Source organism: Equus przewalskii, chromosome 7 (assembly GCF_037783145.1).
Source record: "Equus przewalskii isolate Varuska chromosome 7, EquPr2, whole genome shotgun sequence".
NCBI classification, from domain to species: Eukaryota; Metazoa; Chordata; class Mammalia; order Perissodactyla; family Equidae; genus Equus; species Equus przewalskii.
In genome coordinates this window covers 8,072,744-8,096,525 of record NC_091837.1, presented here as the reverse complement: position 1 = coordinate 8,096,525, position 23,782 = coordinate 8,072,744, and the positions used below count along the sequence as shown (strand labels likewise).

Below are 23,782 nucleotides of genomic sequence, written 5' to 3'. Positions count from 1 at the left end.
TATTAAAAGGAGAAGGGTAACTGCCTTCATCTAAAAGCTGGGCCAATTTCTTCTTAGTTTGTGGGCCTAACAGCTTTCTGATGTGTTCTATACCCAAACACTGATGAACTTTTAATATTATTTCTCTAGACTGTATTTTATTTTGTTGTTTTTCCACAGAGTTTTTAACAAGTTGAAAAAGTATTTGCCTAATATTTATATGGTATGTATGCCAGTGCTAATGAATAGCAAATGATGGGCTTATGAGAGCAGCTCCGTTCTGTACTGAGGCGTTGTCCTTCATTGTATAGCAGAGAGCTAACAACAATGTAGTCCTCATCCTGGTGCCGCTGGGGTCTCCGTGGTGCCCTGCAGACAGGCTTCCTGGTGTGCTCTGGAGATGCTTCTCTGTGCAGTAGTTGGGGAGCAGTATGGCCATGTGTCTTTTTTTTCCCCTCATAAAGCAGCATTATAACAAGTTTTTACAAATACTCATTTACAATTCTACCACCAAAACCCATGGTTGTGTTCCTTTCTAACTAGTCCATGTCCATATGTATATTTTATTATATATTTTATGTATATGTTTATATGGATTTAAACCATAATTAAATTTCCATTTTGCTTACTTCACTAAGTGAATTAAACATTTTCCCATGTTGATTTGATTCATTGGATTCCTAATGTTCATTTTACTAGATGTATAACATTTTGCAAGTTGTTGGGCCATTGATTTAATTATTATTAATTAATATATTCTGATTTTAGCATTTAGGGTGTACATCCTTAATCCTTGTTTTTCGTATAGCAAATTAAAGAACATTGGATTTTTCTTCCTTCCTTCCTTTCTCCCTCCCTCCCTCCTCTGTACTAATTTGAGTAACATCCTCTCTTATATACTCCTAAAGGTTCTTAAATGAGATTGAAGTCTGTCTTTTTTGGGAGATTGAGGATTAGGAAAATAATGTTGTCATGTTTTATTATGGAAAACTTCAAGTGTATGCAAAGAATAGTATAATAAACTCTCATATTTGTGTTAATCAGCTGTAATAATAATCAATTCATAGCCACACTTGTTTCTTCTGACTCCTTCACCCCCGCCTCTTTGGATTATTTTGGAACAAATCCCAAGCATTATATCAAAAGAGATTGTTTTGTTTTTTCCCTGAGCAAGATTTGCCCTGAGCTAACATCGGCTGGCAGTCTTCCTGTTTTTTGTATGTGAGCTGCTGCTACAGCATGGCCACTGACACATGAGTGGTGTAGGTCTGTGTCCAGGAACTGAACCTGGGCTGCTGAAGCGGAGCGCACCGAACTTAATCACTAGGCCACCAGGGCTGACCCAAGGAAATTGTATTTTTGTTGGCCTTCAGTACCAGTCTTAAGAATAGTGACTAGAGGGGCTGGCCTTGTGGCCAAATGGTTAAGTTCAGGCACTCCGCTTCAGCGGCCCAGGGTTTTGCCGGTTCAAATCCTGGGTGCCGACATGGCACTGCTTATCAAGCCATGCTGAGGTGGCGTCCCACATGCCACAACTAGAAGGACCCACAACTAAATATACACATCTGTGTACCGGGAGGCTTTGGGGAGAAAAAGGAAAAATAAAATCTTAAAAAAAAAAAAAAAAAAAAAAAGAATAGTGACTGGAGAGCCAGCCCTCATGGCCTAGTGGTTAAAGTTCAGCGTGCTCTGCTTTGGTGACCCGGGTTCCCTAGACTAGACTAGAATTGGCAGTGGGACTGATAAGTATTTTTGCTTTTACATTTTGCCAAGTGTTCCTACACACATTTCACTCCTAGTAGTAGGTAGTGTTCCAGGATTAAAAAAAACTCTCTTTATATGAATTTAGTTAATGGGCATTTTGACTGGTCAGCCATCTCTGTTCCTTGTGTTCTTTAAATATTTATCTCTAATGTTGACTTCCCCTTTGAGATGTGGGCTTTTTCTCTTACCTGCGTACTCTAGCCAATAGCCGAAACTAGCCTGGAACTCTGGTGACTGATCCCTTTTCAAGAGTTTGTAGGTGACCCTAGCTGACGTTATGGAGCTGGTGGAGACTGAGAGGTGCCAGATTCCCTGATGTGTGGTGTTCCTCAGCAATACCAGGAAATTGACCATGTGGAATACATTCTCTCTAATACCAATAAATTACTGCTTATAGCCTAGGAGGAATTTGTTTCCAAGCCTCTTATCAGGCCAACACATGCCAGTTTGTTTCTTCTTTCCCTTTTATCTCCTTCCAACTCTTTACTCTGTCAACTGTGTCAAGTTTGGGCTCCTTTTTTACCTGTGAAACTCAGAAACCGTAATAAATTAGGCAGTTAATTCAACTTCTGTTTAGCCAGGTAATGTTTTTTGAATCATCATTCTTCTAGAAAGTCAATGAGTAGTTTGTCCTAATGTTAATTAAGTCCTTGGGGATTAAGATGCATTTTTATGTACAAGGGGGAAAAATCAATTCTGAAGTCTTAGAGGTAATGTGAACTGAGACAGTCTTTTAAAAAGAGTATTTATTTTATTTGACTATGAAAAATTATTACTTCATGCTCTTGTCTAGCTGGCCTCAGTTCTCTTATGTTGAAAATCATTGATTCCATTTTCAGTTTTCATTAGCTACTTTGGTTGTGTGCATTGGCTGGATTAGCACCCAAGTGAGTATACCAGCACGAATGAATTGGTAAATGGCTTCTCTAGGTTTTTTTTCTGCTACATATTTCAATTGTGTGCTATTTAAAGGTCAGTAAAAATCTAGGTCAGAGAACCCCTTAAATAATGGGTACCTCTGTAAAATGATCTTGAAGAGGATAAAGTTGAGGCTTTATATATTTATGTCAGCTAAAAAGTTAATGTGATGCTGAAAAGACATGCTTATAGTGCTCTTTCCTGTAATAATTTTTAAAAGCTTTTCCATATTTCATGGCATTTCCTACCTATACCCTGTTGGCTTATGAGAAAAATCTTCCTAAATTCAAGATTTCTCATATTTTTTTCTCTTTAGTTCTTTCTAAGTGTAAATAGTTTTCTTTTTTGTAACACCAGAATTTTTATTGAAATATGAGATCTGATTATCTAAAATTGGCAGCAAAAAACCTGGAAGTTAAAATACAATGTGTTTGTGCAAACAGGTATCATTTGCTTTCACGTTATTAAAGTAAACATACAGAGACATTTAATATAGATCAGAATAATACTCAGTTTTCTTTAAGTCACGAGCTACCTCTCAAGAATGGAAATAGAATTGATTATAGAGGAAAAAAGCTAACACTTATAGAAAAATGAGTTCCTTTGAAATATGACTGTCTCTTATTATTCCTTCACCCAATCTTTGACCTCAGAGGAAATGAATGAAAAGAGATAAAATGGAATAGATTGACACAAAACTCCCTCTAAGAAGTTATTTTGGTGTTTATAGGAGTGGAGCCATTTTACAAACCTTTGTACACCCTAAGTAATTATATTTTTGGAGGTTCCCAGACACATCATATCAACCTTACTAAAATACACCAATTTCATTGAACTTTTTCTTTTTTGCTATAAGAAACAATAGATTTTTATACTACTTTTGCTTTTGAAAAAAGTTATTTGATTATCAGCCATAATTTCTTGACAGTCATGGTAATACCTAGCAGTCCTGGAGAAGTGACACTATTAATATATGATTTGTTTTCAAATATAACAAAAATCTCTAATTAATGACTGAAGTTTTATAATTTTTAGTAGCATTTCGTGAACCATTTATAAAGTTGTCATTTTTAGAATTTGAAGCCACTAATTTCTTTCTACATTTTAAAATATCAGACCACAATTTTAAATATCAAACTTTGGGAAAGGCCCTGAGAAAGCTTGTGTGTCAAGATAAAATGGCCCCTTAGAGGGGATGGAATGGACCCTATCAGCTAGTAACACAGCTGCTGGTTTTTATGGGTGGTAGGTAGAAGGGTGAGTGATTGTTCCTCAAGTCTCTGTGTGACTTTTCCTGTCATAGATTAGCAGTAGGAGAATGGTTTTAGAGAAAGCCTGACTTCAAATGAAACAGCTTCAATCAGTATTTAGTATTGGAGTATAGTAGAGCACCAGTTTTCAAACTTTTGGTCTGAGGACCTCTTTTTAACATTCTTAACTTGTTGAGGACCCCAAAGAGTTTTTGTTTATGTGGGGTATATCTATATTTACACTATTAGAAATTAAAGCTAAGAAATCTTTAAAATTTTTCATAAACTCATTTAAAAATAACAAGGCAATTAAATGTTAACATAAATAACATTTTTGATGAAAAGCAACTTTTTCCTCATTCAAAAATAATTAGTATGTAGAATGGCATTGTTTTACGTTTCTACAAATCTCTAATGTTTGGCTTAATAGATGATAGCTGTATTCTCATATCTACTTCTGCAATTTGTTATAGTACGTTGTTTGAAAAATATGAAGTAAATCCAGTCTCACGTAGACATGTAATTAGAAAAGGAAGAATATTTTAATAGTTTTTCCAGATAATTATATTCTTCTGTTATACTACACCAAAACAAGTAATAATTCTTTAAAGGTTACTTGCAATGTGGAATCTGAAACCTTATCCATAAGCTTTTTCTATTCTGTTACATTAAAACCATTGGTCTGCCTTGCACTTTACTTTTAATTAAATTACTTACTTAACTTATTTGGTGAGGAAGATGGTCCCTGAGCCAACATCCGTGCCAGTCTTCTTTACTTTGTATATGGGATGCTGCCACAGCCTGGCTTGATGAGTGTGGTGCTAGGTCTGCACCCGGGATCTGAACCTGTGAATCCTGGGCTGCTGAAGCAGAGGGTGCGAACTTAACCACTATGCCACTGGGCTGGCCCCTGTCTTGCACTTTAAATGGATCTTTTATCCATGCATGATTTTATAACATCGTGCATTAGTCATTTTGAAAATAATGGTTCATTAAGTAATTCAGATCTTCCAAATGTAGACATTTTTCCCTATATAATTTCTTTTTAAAGTCACATATGGTACTGTCACCACTGATCTCATCAGAAGAGTCTTAAGTATTGAGAAGCTGTGAAATTCATGGTGGCAGAAGACAGGTGTTCCAAAATACAAGTTTTTGCATAACTTTATCACTGGCAACTAATAATGTCCTTTGGAGAAAAGGTCTGCCACATGTTTAAGTCTGAATTACCATAGTTTGTCTGTCAGTTCTTCTTTCAATTAAAAATGGTACTTAATGAAAAAAGTGCCTAATTCAGCTTGTAACTGAAACAGTTGCACAAATGCTTTACCTTGAGACAACTATAATACTTGAGTATGCAGTGGAAGTGTTTCATGTGTATTTCCTATATCAAAAAGGCTTTTACTTAAGGGTCAAGATTTAATAAAATTTATCGTTTTTTCTTCTTGATTAATCAAGGAAAATCTAAGTGAAATTGGTGCCACCACCTTGCTTGTACTAAAGTGCCAGCAGTTTTACCCACCAGTTCTTAATTTTATTCACTGTCAGTACAGTGACAAAAGGCAAATAATGTCTTAGCATTATTGTGAAGGTTGTTTTGATCTCACAGAGCCCCTGAAAGGGTCTCAGAATCTGCGGACCTCACTTTAGGAACCGCATTAGTGGCGTATTATGGTTTTATGATTTAAGATTGCTCTTGGGCAAAACCTTAAGTGTTATTTACAGCTAGGATTTTTTTTTTCTCTCTTTGAGGAGATTTCAAGAATTGTTGGAATTACACTAAGTAGCATACGCAGAAATGTCCACTAACTAGTTGTTAGAATTCTTAGTGCTGTCAGTTGAACATGATATGGCTTTTGCTCTTAGAAAATTTGATGTGTAAACAGATTCCATCATAACTTACAGTTAGACTTTCCAATACATTGCTTTTCTCTCCTATATTCCTATACTATAAAAATTCATAATGTAAAAGACTACTTTTTTATACAAGTGATAATTAGTTCAAGTCCTATGTAGATTAGAATTTATCGCTTCTGCTTTTGAAATTGCCTGAACAGGAATAAATCTATTTAGTAATATAAGGCAGATTAAACTAGGGATAGTGGTTCACACACATTTTCCCTTTGAGAAATTCAGTTCTTAAGCTTACATTTTTTAAAAAAACCTTTCTATTAATGAAGTTTCATGTATAACCAAAGTAGACACAATGGTATAGTGAACCCCCACTTACCCAGTTTCATCGGTTATCCCTCATGGAAAATCCTGTTTCATTTATGATCCGCTCACTTCCTCTCTCCCCTTCCCCCTCCAATTATTTTGAAGCAAATTTCAGACATGACATAATTTCATTCTTAATTCAGAATGTATCTTTGAAAAATAAGAATTTTTTTCTTTTTAAAGATTGTCACCTGAGCTAACAACTGTTGCCAATCTCTCTTTTGTTTTTCTTCTCCCCAAAGACCCCCAGTACATAGTTGTATATTTTAGCTGTAGGTCCTTCTGGTTCTGCTATGTTGGACTCTGCCTCAGCATGGCCTGATGAGCAGTGCCATGTCTCTGCCTGGGATCCAGACCAGCAAAACCCCAGGCCACCGAAGTGGAGCACACAAACTTAACGACTCAGCCACTGGGCCGGCCCCCAAAAATAAGAATTTAAGATTGTAACTTAAAGAGAAAAAAACCTGTATCTTGGTTTCTCTTACAAGTAGTGTACTAATAACTTATTAGCACTTAATAGAAATGTTCTTAACCTCTTTAACATATATATATATATTTTTTTTTTTGCATCAGTGTGTTCTCTGACTAGAGGCACCTAAAATATTGGATAGGACACTTTTGGGGACGAATAGTTTTTCCTTGAGATTTCTGCCTATTCACCTTGATTTGCTGGACTCTCATTGTGATTACACTACTAGACATGGCAAAAAAAACAAATATGGATGAATAGGAGCTTTGAAATTATTTAAAGGTTTTGGGTTCTTTCAGGATGAGGAGACTCGGCACAGTCTTGAGTGCATCCAGGCCAATCAGATTTTTCCCAGGAAGCAGCTGATCCGGGAGGATGAGAATCTTCAGGTAATTACATGCCGCTTTTGATTGTAAACTAAGTATTTGGCATCATAGTAACAATGTAGCAGAGCTAATGGATTGAAATAATACGCTGTATAATATATATATATTTTCCTAAACCATAAACATAGTAGAAATGCAAGCTGGAAGACATCTTTCCTTCAGAAGGACTTATTTCCTGAGAATTCACTGTTTGAGATGATGATCTCTGTGTCATTCCTTCAGAAGTCTAGAATTTGAATAACTAGGTATATTTGAATCGTGGATATAAACCCATACTCTTCAGATTCCTTACCCATTTATGTATACTGTGTTTTAAGTTTGAGTGACAGAGGATTTTTCATCCATTCACCTGACCTGTGTTTGAAGACTTGGCTGCTTCAGAACTCTGAAGAGTTTCTTCTTCCATTTTGAAGGTTCCTTTCCTTGAACTTCACGGAGAAAGCACAGAGTATGTGGGCCGTGCTGAGGATGCCATCATTGCCCTTTCTAATTACAGACTTCACATCAAGTTCAAGGAGTCACTTGTTAATGTAAGTGATTACCAACTATTCGTCCACTAAAGTAGATGGAGAAGGGAAGTCAGAAGACTTGTTCTCAAAGAAAGGAGTGTTATACAGGATTGGGTATGAAAACATCACGTACTCTGCTTTTCTCTCACTTAATTTAGCACTCGGGACACTAGGTTAGCAAGCAACTCTTATGCTTGATTTAAAATGATACATGTAGTTGTCAGCTGAGGTGTCCATTGTTTAGTAACACTGAATGGTTTGCACTAGATAATGCTGTATCCTTAAGTTTTATACGGGTGCAAAGGCTGTATAGGCTTTATTCTTCAATCTTTAGTAAGTAGTTACCAACTTCCTCAGTTGAGATAATTTCCTGGACCTTAATGTCAAATGATGAGATGTACTTGAGCTCGATGCAGACTCACTATAGGATCAAGTTTCTCTAATGGCTCCTTAGTGGTAAAGTATAGATGTTAAGTACAGTGTTTATTTGCATAATGGACTATATATTACTGAAAAAAGGGAAGGCTCTCAATTCTCAAGAGTGCATTTACCCTTTTCAGTTATAAGAGTACTCTCAGTGAACTGGTTCTTCCAGTGCCCTGCCATCGTTAATAGTTTTCAGTTAATGTGCCTTTCACCACAAAGGCCCAAAAGTTCATGTACTTCCACCAAATGAATGCCTTCTTCCTTCTTCATTTGCCAGTATTGTGACTTTCTGCATTTTGGTTCTAGCACAGAGAAGTGTATTATGACATCTTATGAAAGCTAAGGGCTACACTTTCATTCAGATTGTGTGTTTTGGGGTTCATTTTGGGATTCTTTGAAATCTGTCACTTAAGTTCATTTTATTTCGTGGTCCAAAAGTTACCCGGCTCCTTCGTTACATTCTTTCCTTTGTCAAAGGACTCAAATCGCTGCCATTTTCTTTGTAGGTGGCATTTATTATTTATGTGGTGTTTATTATTATTCTTTGTAGTTAAGCATTTATGTGCAAGAGCCATTGTGACCTGAATTCCTTCTGACCTCTAGATTTGGACTGTGATCATAGCTATTATGTCAGTTTTCTGTCCATTGGCTAAAAATACATACCAGATTCATCAAGGAAAGAGGCATGCCATACTTTCATACCATTGCACCGTGTTCAGAAGGGTCCATTTTGAGTTGGGTGGTTGTGGTAGGAGTGGACAGGATAGAAACGCCTATAAAGTCCCAGGAACCAGAAATTCCCCACTGGCCACTGTGGAAGTAATGACAATAATAATTAGTAGAATTGCCCAATTTAATTTTGTGTTTAAATAGCTGGAATCAATGAAATTGTAATTAAATTACATGTTTCATGTTATTGCATTTTTCCATACAATCCCGTGTTTCTCAGTTTATTGGTTTATGGCCAAGTATTTCAGAGACTATTTTTAGGTCTATTTTAGGGAATAAGCTCTGTTGGAGAGCGAGCATGGATTTGATCATGTCATTCACCAGCCTAAGGCCCTTCAGTGTTTCTTGATTACTTCTAAGATGAAATTACTTGGCATGATGGCAGGATAAGGGGTGTGATCCTTGGTCCCTACCAGCTTTTCTGTCTGTTTCTCTCTTTTCCTCCTTCTCCCGTTTCTATTAGTAAAACCACCTTCCTTGGACTATTCAGCCATACCTTACACCTCTGAGTTATCTCTCTTCTGTTTTACTCAGGGAACTTCTCTTCATCTGTCAAAACCCAGTTCAGGTGATAACTTTTTCCATGAAACCTTTCTCAGTCCCACTTCCCTCCCTGACAGTTTATTACACTCTCCTCTGGCTTCTTCTATATCTTGAACACACCTTTGCAACATTTGCCACTTATAGTAGTCCTCCTGTATTCGTGGTTTTGCTTTCTTGTGGTTTTAGTTACCTGCGGTCAAGCTCAGTCTGAAAATATTAAATGGGAAGTTACCGAAATAAACAATTCATAAGTTTTAAATTGCACACTGTTCTAATTAGCGTGATGAAATCTTGCACGATTCCTCTCTGTGACATGAATCATCCCTTTGTCCAGCGTATCCATGCTGTATACGCTATTCGCCCGTTAATCACTTAGTAGCCATCTCTGTTACCAGATCGACTGTCGTGATACCACAGTACTTGTGTGCAAGTAACCTGTATTTTACTTAATAATGGCCCCAAAGTTCACGAGTAGTGATGCTGGCAATTTGGATATGCCAAAGAGAAGCCATAAAGTGCTTCCTTTAAGTGAAAAGGTAAAAGTTCTCGACTTAATAAGGAAAGAAAAAAAATCGTATGCTGAGATTGCTAAGATCTATAGTAGTAACACTAATCTTCTACCTGTGGAATTGTGAAGAAGGAAAAAAATTTGCACTAGTTTTGCTGTTGTACCTCAAATATGTATGTATAGGAGAAAACAAATGGTTCAGTATTATTCGTGGTTTCGGGCATCCACTGAGGGTCTTGGAATGTATCCCCCGCAAATAAGGGGAGACTACTGTATGTTGTAATTTTTCTGGTTACTCATTTTTATTTCTTCAGAATCCAGCATGTCTCCTGGTGCTATGGTATTCAATAAATAAGTGAATTGAAGTTAATATGGGTTTGAAATGGGTATTAGACCATTTTAAACTCCTTTTGGGTTTAAAGCTCACTTTAAAACGACATATTTCTGTGTGAAAAGGTCTGTGTCATCATTGTCTTTAACAGTAGCTATATGAATAGGTTGTTTACCGGAATTGTTGGTCCCTCATTGTGACTGAGGTACAATGCTTAAGAAAACTTACCACCCTTCTTACTTTTGACCCAGTTACTTACCTAAAAGTGTTTTCTCAGTTAGCATTATAACCCTCTAAGGCTTAGAGCCTGCATGTCACTTAAAAAGCCCAAGATAATGGCTTTACATACAAAAATGATTGTGCAAAAGTATTTGCGGTGACTTTAAACATTTGAGGTTGAGAGACACTAGGACTGCTCCATACAAATAAATTAATCACATCACAGTTAGTGCTAAGTTCCTAAAGCCGGTGGTTACTCCAGGGGACAATGGTTCCTCCACTGGACCCTGGATGGAGACCAGAGAGTTGGTGGTGTTGCCCTTCCCTCTCTCCCTCCCTCCTTTTCTCTCTCAGCAAATAAATATTTCAATAAAATATGTGAGCTCGAGAGAACCCTCCTGCCTTTAAAGGTTATTATATCTAGATCAAACACATTTCAACCATCAAAGCCCAAATATGCCAGTATATATTGTGGTATGTCCCAGTTTGCATTGTTTTGTATGCTTTTAAATCAACACATTTAGCACCTTAGAAAATGATTTTCTGTCAAGTTTTAAATAGCTACCTGATATCATATGTTCTCTTTTAATTTCACAGCACATTGAGTAAAACATGTCTGTAGAGTTAGATACCATAAACACTGTTACTTTAATCTACACACAGTAACAGGATATCGGGTTTCCAATTCCTAGGGTAAAAAACCTCTGCAGTAGAGCTCATTTGTAGTATTTAAGGAATGAATAGCTCCCATTCTGTGCTTTTCCCAAACCACATTTTTACATATGTACAGATAAATGTTGTTGATGCTCTGCTAATTTATGAACGAGTAAGTGTTCAAGGTGAATTCATGAAGATTTAAAACAGTTTTTGTTGTGTAATTCAATAGACCGCCTCTCAATCTACTGCTTCTGAGATCCCAGTAAGTAGCATGAGAATCCTAGGCAGTTGTTGCACCTGTGCTTGGAACAAATCGGTTTTGAATGTCAGATGCTCACCTTGCAAATCAGCAAAGTGTGTCCTCTCTGCATGAGTCCCTTCCCTCTCACTAGACAAAGTTCTAGTGGTACCCTATAATGAGAACAATTTGTGGGGTGAGGATAAAGCCCACAGTTTATACATAAGTAGATGGAATTGTGACCTTCAAAAAATGTAAACTGAATTTCAGCCAGAAATAATTTGTAAAATCAACATTGGTATTTAAAAAGACATTAAGACTTTCATTTCCATGCTGGTCTATTAGTGCTTCTTAGAAAAAAGGTGGAAGTGTAGCTGCTGGAAACACCTTCCTCAGCATTTTTTCACATTTTTTCCATCGTCTAATTGTAGTACAGCAAAAATCTTTATTCCCCAAGCATCAGAAGCAGGCTGTTGTTAACACTGAATGACCAGTAGAGGCATCTGAAACCCATGCTGGAAGAGTAGCTTGTAAATATCAAAGGAGAGCAGTAAAGAGTTTGGGTCTTTAAAGTGTGGCAGTCTTCTTCTTCTGACTGGTTTTTAAATGATAAGATTTAGGGGCTGGCCTGGTGGTGCAGCGGTTAAGTGCACGTGTTCTGCTTCGGCAGCCCGGGGTTTGCCAGTTCGGATCCCGGGTGCGGACATGGCACCGCTTGGCAAGCCATGCTTGTGGTAGGCGTCCCACATATAAAGTAGAGGAAGATGGGCATGGATGTTAGCTCAGGGCCAGTCTTCCTCAGCAGAAAGAGGAGGATTGGCAGCAGTTAGCTCAGGGCTAATCTTCCTCAAAAAAAAAAAAAAAGATAAGATGTAGTGCCCAGATATTCCACAGTTTATTATAGATTTTAGGTTTAGACTCATTACTTGCTTTATTTTCACTCTGTTACTCCCATTTTTACTTCAAATGTATATACAAGATTAGTACTTCCCATTCATTCTATAAAAAGGGCATTTGTTTATAAAAGGTAGAAACTATCCCACTTTTAAATTATGGTGCTTAAAAATCATGCACATCTGCATGCGCGTGCATGCGCACATGCACACACATATGCTTAAAGTAAATATAGTAGGGTTTGATTACATAAAATTCCCTCTGGAATGACACAGTGCTGTGGACTTTTAATACCTGTGCATGTTTATTAAATGTTTTAACTGCTGCTCCTCTGCTTTTTTGGATTGACGCTCTTATGAGTTTTGATGTCCGTGATGTAACTTTTGGCCTTTTGAGGAATTGATTAACAGCACCGAATGTGTTTGATGTATTGTTTTGAGCATGAGTTTGGTGGAATTTGTAAGAGGAAAAACACTGTAAAGGGAGACAGAATTACTTGGCAGGTAGAAGTTAGAGGAGAAAGGAGCGAAAAGAAAATGTGTTGCTACAAAACATTGAATCAGTGGGCTAGAGAGGATTTAAATGTGACTTTGGATTTCTTACTATTCTTCCATGGATAGAATTGCCTCTAAGTAATCTTGGTTTAAATTCTGTTTTCCTCTTAAAGGTCCGTGGTGGAGAGGCTACTTAGTTGTGAAAGAAAAACTAGAGTAGAGCTCATACAAAAGGGAAGGGGAATATTAGAGGAAGAAAAAAAGGCACACCATACGTAATAGAAGGAGCCTGGACTACTGGACAGACATGGATTCTGGTCCTGACCTTGCCACTAGCTTATAATGTAGTGGCTTAACCTTCCTAGGCTATAAAATGGTCTGACTCTTGAATCTATAATTCTTTGCTTATGAGATTGAACATTGGGTATGTCTAGTTACAGAAATGGCAAGAGATCCTCCTTATATATAAGAAAAGTTGAGAAACCCAAAGCAATGAGTGGACCTTAAAAGAAAGTAAGGAAACTTAGTATGTTTTAGTAGGATGTATGAAGAGGAAAAGAGGACCAGTTCTGAGATCTGCCTTTTTAGAAGAGGAGACAATCTGTGGAGGGAACATTGAAGGGGAACATTGGAGTAGAAAGGAGAAGAAAAAAGAGAGATTCATTTGATATAAAAATCAACGATATAAAAAAGTATTTCTCTTTCATATGTCCATGTTCTTGCTGCATATTAAACTTCCCTGCATGTAACTATCTGCATGAGTATTAAAATCTGCTATTTTCCATATCTATGACCTGAGAACACATGGTTGTTTCTGGTGACTTGCTAGTATCTACGTATTAGCAATGAGTATTTTTATTCTTCTTCCTTAAATTTGCAGTGTTAAAATACATGAAAATTTGTATCTCAAATGCGTTAGGTAGCAAATATTTTGCATGCTCTGAGGTATTTCATTATTCTTATTCTGGAAGTCTGGGCACAGGCCCTAGGGCTCTGGTCCATTAGTGGGGTTGTAAAACTTATCTGTTCTTTGTAGCAAAGTAGCACAGGCTGGTCCACTCCCTCCAGCAGCTGCTAATATCATTAGAGTCATGCAATGCATATGGGTGTTTTGGTCAGTGATGGACCGCACATATGCAGTGGTCCCGTAAGATTAGTACCATATAGCTTAGGTGTGTAGTAGGCTATACCATCCAGGTTTGTGTAAGTACACAGTGTGATGTTCACACAACGATGAAATTGCTTAATGACATATTTCTCAGAACATGTCCTTGTCATTAAGCAACACATGGCTGTAGTTGGTTTTCAAGTTTTCCAGCTATAAGGGAGGTGATCAGAAGGGTCCTGGGATGTAGGTGACTGCTGAGAGAGCAGCATCTCCCTGAGGATTTGCAAAGCTCGCTCTCGCTCCACCTCAGGCTCTTCCCATTTCCTGTGCCTGGAACTTCCTAAGTTGTGACGGTCTGAGTTCAGAAAGCAGAGGCTGATGGCATATGGGAAGGTTGGAAGCTTGTCCGAGGAAGTCAGGAAGCAGGCAAAAGTTTTGTTGGTAAAATTTTAGAAAATTGAGATTAGAACTCAAGCCTCTTAATTGCCAGTCTGGCAGTCACTTTTTTGAGGGGGGGATAGGGGGAGGGAGAAGGGAGAGGAGGGTACATAAGAAAAGAAAAAACAATATGAGAGTCTGTTTCTGGACCCCCAAAGGACTGGCCTGAGAAAAAATCAGTGTCATCTTCTAATCTCTGTCTTCTTAATCTCCTATTTCTCCTTTACAATTTATCCCTACTGATATATTGTTGTTGTTTTTTTTTTCCTTCTTAGATGTACAGGTCTTGAAAGAATTTTTAGCCGCATCAGCTGCAGTTTTTCACAGCACCTTGGGGTTAAGGACTTAAACAAAAACAGAGGGCCAAAGCTCCTTTTTTCTCAGAACACAGGCAAGATTTCTTAGTCTTTCTCTTGTTCCTAGTCCTACTACAAGTGTAAAGGAATTTTGTAGATTATAGACTTAGAACTAAGCAAGAAGGCTCTAGTCCTGAGGTAGAAACTTCAAGCCATTATCTGAGTAATATTATTTTGCTTTCTTCTCTTTTTTAATCTCTGCCCTAGTTTCTGTTTCTTTGTCCCAGACATCCAGCACTGGGCTTCTTTTTGATCCCCACATCCTTGTTCTGAGAGTTTTCTGCTTACTCTGGCAACTGCATGGTGTGGCAGGGTTTGCAGGAAGTCTGTTTCTGAAACTGGCTCAGCTAACACAAGGGCCACCCTGTGCAGGCAGCACTCTCGTTTCTGTCTGTGTTGTAGGAGACTGCCTCCTCCTTCTCATGCTAAACACAGATTGTTGGAATGCTAACTTGCAACTCCCAGAGCCACATTTTGGCTGGGCATGATACAGTATAAGAGACAGTGGTCTACCCCTTTTCCAAAGAGTGAGAATATCCATTTATCTTATCAGGCTCTCTTCACAAGTTTTGGAAATTGTTTTTGAAGCCAGGGGTTGAGTCAGGATGAGTTGAGGGCTAGGGGGAGGATTCTCATGTGCGCTTGAGGATTTGTCACCCTGTTCACATGCTTTCCCTCCTATCTGCCTTCTCTGATCCCTCTCCACTATTGTACTTAACTTCTGTGTTCAGTAGAGTCTGCTGACCAGATTGGCAGGGAGGGAACTATTCCAGCTTGCTCATGCCTCAGGTCCCACTTGGCAGACAGGGCCCCTCAACTGGTCTTTTGAAGCAAATTAGACCTAGCTAGTTTTAGGACCTTTGACCACTGTGTGGCCTGCTCCCTCCTCCTTGATACCTGTAGGTCTGTTTTATTGAGCAGAGAGTCTGTCCCATCATCTTTTCCTTGCAACCTGCAGGCAGTTTAGAACTCCAGTCTTTTTCAGGATACTCCTTTGCTGACACAAAGCTGCAAGCCCACTTTGTCATTTGGGGCAAACAACAAGTATAGTCCCACTAGGACCTTGATCTGCAGTTCTTTTCTGTAAACAGGACAGAATTACCATTCTGTTTCCCTTCAGCTTTTGTGTCATTGCAAATCACAGCTAGCTGTAGTGTCTGTAAAGTAGTACTTTGAGAGATAAGCTTGTGAATTTGATGTCTGAGAGATGACATATTTCCCTGTTCTTTCAGAGGTGGTGCCTCCTCCTTGTTGTCTTCATGCTATGACACGACTTGAGGCCATTGATTTAAAGATAGAGAAAGGGAACCCTAATTCACTCAATAGTAATCACTTGAATACTATTAATCTGGATGAATTTACAGTTCTGTTTGCTTCTTTCCCCTGTAGAGCTTTCTAATCACTCTTGGACGCTTGACGAACTGCAGGGTCAATGCCTTTTTGACTAAGGGGACTCCATCTTTTTAATTGCAGGTTCCATTACAGCTTATAGAAAGTGTTGAATGCCGAGATATATTTCAGCTTCATTTGACATGTAAAGACTGCAAAGTTATCAGGTATGTGGCGTGTTTATGCTGCTCATTAGTGTGGAAAATATTTTTTAAAAAATAGATTCGTGATTTGGTAACATAAAAACAGCTTTTGAGGGTCAGCCTTGTAAGAAGGTGCAATAATTTCTGAGTAGTTAGTGCTTGAAATATTTTATCTTTAGGCTACTTTGCTATTTAAAGGATGTTTTTACTTTTATTTGTTTATTTATTTAAAGATTTTATTTTTCCTTTTTCTCCCAAAGCCCCCCGGTACACAGTTGTGTATTTTTAGTTGTGGGTCCTTCTAGTTGTGGCATGTGGGATACCGCCTCAGCATGGTTGATGAGCGGTGCCATGTCCACGCCCAGGATCTGTACTGGCAAAACCCCGGGCCGCCGAAGTGGAGCATGCGAACTTGGCCACTCGGCCACGGGGCTGGCCCCTTAAAGGATGTTTTTAAATTCAGAAATAATTTCAAATTCACAAAAAGGTGTAAAAATAAAAATAGTACAAAGAACACCAGTATTGTTAACATTTTACCTTATTTGTTTTATTGTTTGCAGGTGCCTTTTGTGTGTGTGTGTGTATGTATGTGTATATAGGTGTGTGCGGGTGCGAGAGAGAGAGACTCTTTTTCTGAATTATTTGAAAGTAAGTTACATAATCATGGGTCTTCATCCTGAGATACTTTAGTGTGCTTTCCTAAGAATAGGGATTTTTTTTTACATAACCACAGTATCATTATCACCTTCACAATTTTACACTCCTAATGCTTTCATCCAAATCTACTATCTGTGTTCTAATTTTGTCCGTTGACCTAATAATGCCCTTTATAGCATTCCCCTACCCCTACCTTGTTCAGAACAGGATCCAGTCAAGGTCAGACGCTATATTTAGTTGCCTTGATTCTATAACCTTCTTTAATCTGAAATGTTTTTCACCGTCTTTCTTTGTCTTTTATGACATTCACATTTTGAAAAATACAATCTTTTATTTTAATAGAATGTTTCTCATTTTGTGTCTGTCTAGTGTTTCCTCATGATTAAATTGAGGTTGTGCAGTCTCAGCTGGAATACTGTATTTATGAGGTTGTGTCCTTTTCAGGGTATTGTATTACGTCTGGAGGCAAACAGTGTCCATCTGTCTCTTATCGATGATGTTAATTTTGGTCACTCTTGTCAAGCTGTCACCTGCTTTCTGAATAATTTCTGTGTTTGCTCCCTTGTAACTAATAAAGTCTATGGGAGGCACTTTGAGACAATGAAAATGTCCTGCTTCTCATCAAATTTCTCCATAGATTTAGCATCCATGAATGGTTTTTATTTCATCTACTCTTTGCTATATTGGTTGCAAAATTATGCCTGAAATGCGTTTTTAAATTTAGTAACTTGTAAGTTTTAAATTCCCTAAGTTTTTACTATATCTCTTTAACTATTCTGGAGTGCCAGTAAACATTGTGTTGTTGGCATATTGATGAGCCACGATGATTGAGATGAGGAGAGGGTTAAGTGACCTCCTTGGTTTTAAGATAAATATTTAAATTGCTTTTTAGCCACTGAGATTTGACTTGCTTTTGATAGATACTGGCTACAATTCACAGTTTAAAAAACTTTCTTATTAATTACTCAATTTTAAACACTATCTGCATTTGAAAAGGTAAAGTATCTTTTGCACTATTTTAACGTCCTAGTTTACACTGGAAATTGCGATTGGTAATAGAATTGTTTTGTCCTCTACATGGTCACAGCTGAAAGTGTTGATGCAATATATATTATTTTGGATATAAAGTTGCTGATTTGTTCTGATTGCTAAATAGATTTTGAAATTATTCCTTAACTGGTGAAAAGTAGTGCTGTAATTTATTTTTGAGCTCTGCCTAATATGTTAGAATGAAAAGAACTTCTCTAAACATATTTCTTGACAACCATAAAGCTTTGATGGAAGAAGTAGAATGAAACCCCATTCATGGAAGAGAATGACTGCCATTTTACTGTAATAATTGTCATTCATCTGAGAAGAAATTTCATTAGTCGGAAAAATAAGTTTTCCACATGTTTAGCTTTCTTCTTTTTGACATTTTGCACCATTGACCAAAATTTATCAGATCTGTTTTTAATATAAATGATAAACATGTGAATGACCACCTTTAATGTTTGTTTTTTTGAGGAAGATTAGTGTTGAGCTAACATCTGTGCCCATCTTCCTCTATATGTGGGACGCCTGCCACAGCATAGCTTGATAATCATTGTGTAGGTCCCTGCCTGGGATCTGAACTGGCGAACCCTAGGCTGCTGAAGCAGAACACACGAACTTAACTGCTACACCACTGGGCCGGCCCCAACCTTTAATGCTTTTTGACTGTAGTTGTCACTTTACCCTGAGTAGCGCTCTTGAAATGGTGAGCTGTCTTAGGTTTCATTGTCAGCTGTCTTCTGATTACACACTTGTTTGGCTTTACAAAGGTGTCAGTTCTCAACCTTTGAGCAGTGTCAAGAGTGGCTTAAGAGACTGAACAATGCAATTCGGCCACCTGCTAAAATAGAAGATCTCTTCTCATTTGCTTACCACGCTTGGTGCATGGAGGTCTACGCCAGTGAAAAAGAGCAACATGGAGACCTGTGCAGACCAGGTAGGCCTTTCTTAAATGTGCAGATGGTGGCTTTATCAAACTACCACTTGAGGTACCCTTAGCATGAAATGAGTCTTCTAAGCATTCATGTATTCAATCATATATTTTGTGGAGCACCTAGCACGTGCCCATCATTCTTCTAAGCTCAATAGAACATGTTTTCTGCCTTTCGGGGGAAGGGAAGAACACTAGATTTGGCATCACAATCTACTGGCCCTAAAAATAACTGTAGTTAAGGTTTGATGGGTGTTATGGAAGCCTAATGGAAGGGAGCCATGAGTGTTGTGTACACTAACTTCATGTTAGAAGTAGCTTTTGAGTAGGCTTTGAAGGTTGAATTAGAGAATGGGGAAAAGAACTTTAGACACAGCAAGTAGCATGAACAAAGGGATAGAGGTATGAGGTTACGCCACAGAATAGTGGAGTACAAAATAGCCTTTTGCTATACTCAAATTTTCAAGTCATAGATTACCTGTTGTCACCCTTTTCATCCCATAGATGATGAAACAGAGGTCTAGAGAGGCTGGGTGACTTCCCTCAGGACAAATAGAGAAGCTGCGCCCATACTGGAATCCAAGCTTCCTGACTCCTCATGAGATCTTTGTCCTGCTTGCTATCTTTCTCCCTCAGAAATGGCTTAGACCAAGTTCATGTTATTTCTCTGTGTAGTTGTCTGTAAACTTTATGCTGCCATAAATAGAACTTTGCTGGTCCAGCACTGAATCTTTAGTGTATCCAATTTGGAAGCAATGTCTTGAATTCTTAAGCAGTGAAAAGTTGTGAGCTTCATTCCAGTACAGTTTACTCTTGAGACTTTTTTCTTTAAACCTCAATTTTTAGTACTGAATCTTTAATCTTACCAATTCAACCCTAGGTCATTTTAAACATTTGAGGCTAATCTAGCTATTCTTGTATCACTTTGTTTCCTGCCTCTTTCACTGGTTGAAGCTTCTGGTTCATGTTCTTGTTTAACTAAAATATAACAAACGTAAGCATCATCTTATCCTTAAAGATGTTTTAACATGTACGATTGTTTGACCCTCATGACTTCATCAAACAAGCAGGATAGGCTGGTGTCTCCATTTTGGGAGCCAAAGAAATGGAGACTCAGAGGTAAAGCCTGTTGGCAAGTCCTACTGCTAGTTACTGACAGATCTAGGACTTAAATCCAGTTCCAAGCTGTTGACGGCTGACTGCGTGGGGTGCTGTGGATACAGAGATGAAAAACAGAGGTATGTGCCCTTCTGGAGCCTCAAGGAAAGCCTTAGGAATCCAAGCTTCCTATGAACCTGGTCAGGCTAGTGGAGCCCAAAGTCACCCATAAGAGACCACATCAGCCTTGAAAGGTTATGAGAATGTGCTTAAACTCTCTCTCACTTCACTCCTTTGTCCATTACCTCTTTCTTTTTTCTTCTTTATTGAGATGCCATTTCATTTTTAATTTTATTTTTTTTGTTTATAGCTCTTTTCAGGTTTTTTTTTAGAGGTAAAGTTTGCATACAATGAAATGCACAAATCTTATGTGTACATCTGCTTAGTTTTTAACCGTTACATCTTATTCATGAAATTTCTAGTCTCCATCATCTTCTAGGATAATGAAGTTAATGAATCTAGCTTGCTACATTATATTATATAAGAACTTTAAGACTTTTATTTTTCCTTTTTCTCCCAAAGTCCCCTGGTACATAGTTGTGTATTTTTAGTTGTGGGTCCTTCTAGTTGTGGCACGTGGGATGCCATGTGCTTGATGAGCAGTGCCATGTCCGAGCCCACGATTCAAACTGGCGAAACCGTGGACCGCTGAAGCAGAGCACGCAAACTTAACCACTTGGCCACGGGGCCGGCCCCAAGAACTTTAAGACTTTTAACTCCAAAAGGCATTTCCTAGTTTTGCATTGCCACCTTTTAGTCAACAAGGCTTGCTTTCTCCCAGCCTGTTCTCCCACAACCACAGACTGAAAATTCCTCATCTTTTTAGATGATTCCTTATTCTCTTGATAATTTTACTTGTTTTCTTTTGGATTTGAGCCAGCTCTTAGGATATTCTTAAGATGTGCCAGGTCAGAACTTCATTCTTGTCTTTTTGTTATAGATGGCTTTGTCCTGAGCTGGGATGACTTTGGTCCTCAGGCCATTTCTTTCCTGATATCTGGTATTCTTTGGCCACCAGGACATACAGATGACCATGGTGTCCTCTGTCTGTTTATGAGTTTGTGATCGATGGAAGCATTTGGGGGGTAAAGTACTGATTTAGGAACTATAAAACCTGAATTCTTGACCATACTCTACCATTTAATTAAAAAAATAATACTGGGCAAGCTGTTTATCCTCTTCATAGTTTCCTTTGTTCTTCAAACTGGGACATTCTTGTTCTTTCTGCCCAAGCTGATTGGGGTTTCCTGAAGATAAAGTCTGGTAACATTGGAAAGTTCAATTCAGTAAATGTTTGAATGCTTACCATGTGCTGTGCTTGTGAAAATGTTTTGGAAATTAGGAATATACAAGGTAATGCCATTGTAACTGATTGGCTGGAACTTTATGAATAAAGGTTGTATTTTGTTTCTTCCCAATATGTGCAGTCCACACTGAAATTAACCTGTTCCCACTCACATGGAATCTTATTTTACTTCATTGACGTGGTTAGAGTGTGTATGGCTTTTTCCTTTCATGTATTTTCACTGTGGAGTACAGAGGGAAAACTTGTTCTTAGAAAATACCATGGGGCCAACCCGGTGGCGCAGTGGTTAAGTTCACACGTTCCGCTTCTCGGCGGCCCAGGGTTCACTGGTTCGGATCCCAGGTACGGACATGGCACCGCTAGGCAAAAGCCATGCAGTGGTAGGCATCCCATGTATAAAGCAGAGGAAGATAGGCATGGCTGTTAGCTCAGGGCCAGTCTTCCTCAGCAAAAAGGGAAGGATTGGCAGCAGTTAGCTCAGGGCTAATCTTCCTCAAAAAAAAGAAAACATGGTGGCACTTTTAAAGCCAGTCAACCTGGTTCTTCTGTCTCCACCCAATATTGTTGCGTATCAGTGGTGGCTACAACATTACTCACCAACTATGAGCATATCAGACAACCACATTCTTATAAGTCATCTTTGGGGTGAGATAGCACTTGAGATATTTCAGAGTAATGCCTTTTTATAACCTCCCCCAACATGTGAGATCACAAGCATAGACTCTGAAGGGTAGAAGTTAGTTTTGTCTTTCAGCAGTTAATAAAGCCTTTTATGGATCCTTCTCTCCTTAGCCTGTTAGGAGTAGAATGTGTCAGAGAGGAGGGAAATGGAAAAATTAGATCATTGCCTTCTATTCATATATATCTTGGTTTCTGACAGTGAACCTGTCATAGTTAAGCCAGCCATACCATGGCTACAGCTGTAGGTCTTCATCTGCTTTGGAATAAGTCTAAACATTGCTATAGGAATTCATCTGTGAAACTTGCAAAAACTTTTGCAAAACTCTTGACTTTGCTCTTAGCCCCATTTCAAACTCTAAAAAAGAAAGGGACTAAAAAACTTAAAGCTTCTCTCCCATGTGTTCAGCTTCCGTCTGCTCATTGTAGCTGCCTTCTTGGTGATCATTCTATACTTGAGCATTAATCTGGAATCCTGACAGATGACTGGGCAATTCAGTTGCTAGTTTAGTAGCATCAGGCCCACCTCTCTGACCTCTCTTGTCTGAAATGCCCATGAAGCACATCTTGTTTAACCATGAACAGCATATGACTCTGGGTCTTATACTGTTGTGCAGCTGCCTATTTAGTATAAAGTAAAAGCCCTTGCCAGCAGTCTGTCTACCGAGTTTGAATGCAGTTCAGTAAGTGTGCATCTAGATGACTGTACTGCTTTGTCCATGGAAAAGAATGATTCCTCCTTCCGTATTTAGAAATCTGGGAGGGCTAGTTCTCACCTTCTCTGAGTCTGGTACTGGTCTTCTTCACATACTGGCCTGGCTCTTTTATCGCAGGCCTTTAAGCTGTGTAGAATTGTTGGCGTGAATACTCAGAATCACCCAGGGAGCTAGACTTTTTTGGGGAAAAATTTTTTGGACTGCCACTTGACACTGTGATTATGATAGAAGGACTCACTGCTTTAAAAAAGTTTTTATTCCCATTAAAATAAGAATTGCTGGACTATTTGTCGTGCAAGAAATACTAAATGTTAAAAAAGGATAAATCCTCATTTGGGGATGGGGAGGCAGACAGAAAGGGTTGAAATGGAACTACAAAGCCAAACAAAAAATTTACAACCTTATGTGTAGAAAAAGGAACCCTCATACACTGCTGGTGGGAATGCAAACTGGTGCAGCCACTATGGAAAACAGTATGAAGGTTCCTCAAAAAATTAAAAATAGAACTACCATACGATCCAGCCATCCCACTACTGGGTATTTATCCAAAGAGCTTGAAGTCAGCAATCCCAAAAGTCCTATGCAACCCAATGTTCATTGCAGCATTATTTACAATAACCAAGACATGGAAGCAACCTAAGTGCCCAGCAACAGACGAATGGATAAAGAAGATGTGGTACATATGTACAATGGAATACTACTCAGCTGTAAAACAGAACAAAATCATTCCATTTGCAGTAACATGGATGGACCTTGAGGGAATTATGTTAAGTGAAATAAGCCAGCGAGAGAAGGATAATCTGTGTATGACTCCACTCATATGAGGAATTTAAAATTATGGACTAAGAACAGTTTAGTGGATACCAGGGGAAAGGTGGGCTGGGGGTGGGCACAAAGGGTGAAGTGGTGCACCTACAACATGACTGACAAACATTAATGTACAACTGAAATTTCACAAGATTGTAACCTATCATTAACTCAATAAAAAAAATTACAACCTTAATATTAAAAATAAATTGAGATATTACAGCATATCTAATGTTGAATCAGTGGAGACATGAGCATTCTGAGAGGGAAATTCAGCAATAGATGTGCTTGCCATTCACTTTTCTGGCTGAATAAACGTAAGTGAACTTCTAACACAATTTGGCAAAAGCCAGTTGAATTACTTATGTATGTAAGGTCTGCTCCTAGATCTTTTTCAAGCAGTGGTTTTCAAACTGTAGGTTGTGATCCACTAGTGGGTCATGAAATCAGAGTTTTAAGAAATGAAATATGAATTGAAACATTTAGAATAGAAAATACCAAAATGTCTCACACATACAGTAAAGGTGGTTAT

At 38.3% G+C, this 23,782-nt stretch overlaps 1 protein-coding gene across 50 annotated transcripts in view; it reads left to right on the top strand.

The window, feature by feature from the left end:
• Nucleotides 1-23,782, top strand: part of MTMR3 (myotubularin related protein 3) — a 142,076-nt gene that overhangs the window by 86,902 nt on the left and 31,392 nt on the right. For 31 of the 50 annotated variants that reach the window (XM_070628593.1, XM_070628588.1, XM_070628582.1 and 28 more), the window contains 4 exons: nt 6,897-6,986; nt 7,397-7,513; nt 15,907-15,989; nt 18,425-18,591. In XM_070628593.1, the coding sequence (XP_070484694.1) occupies nt 6,897-6,986; nt 7,397-7,513; nt 15,907-15,989; nt 18,425-18,591 (457 nt within the window). Of the gene's footprint in view, nt 1-6,896; nt 6,987-7,396; nt 7,514-11,134; nt 11,168-15,906; nt 15,990-18,424; nt 18,592-23,782 lie in introns of all 50 variants that reach the window. The other 19 variants (XM_070628573.1, XM_070628549.1, XM_070628575.1 and 16 more) reach the window with 1 other exon arrangement.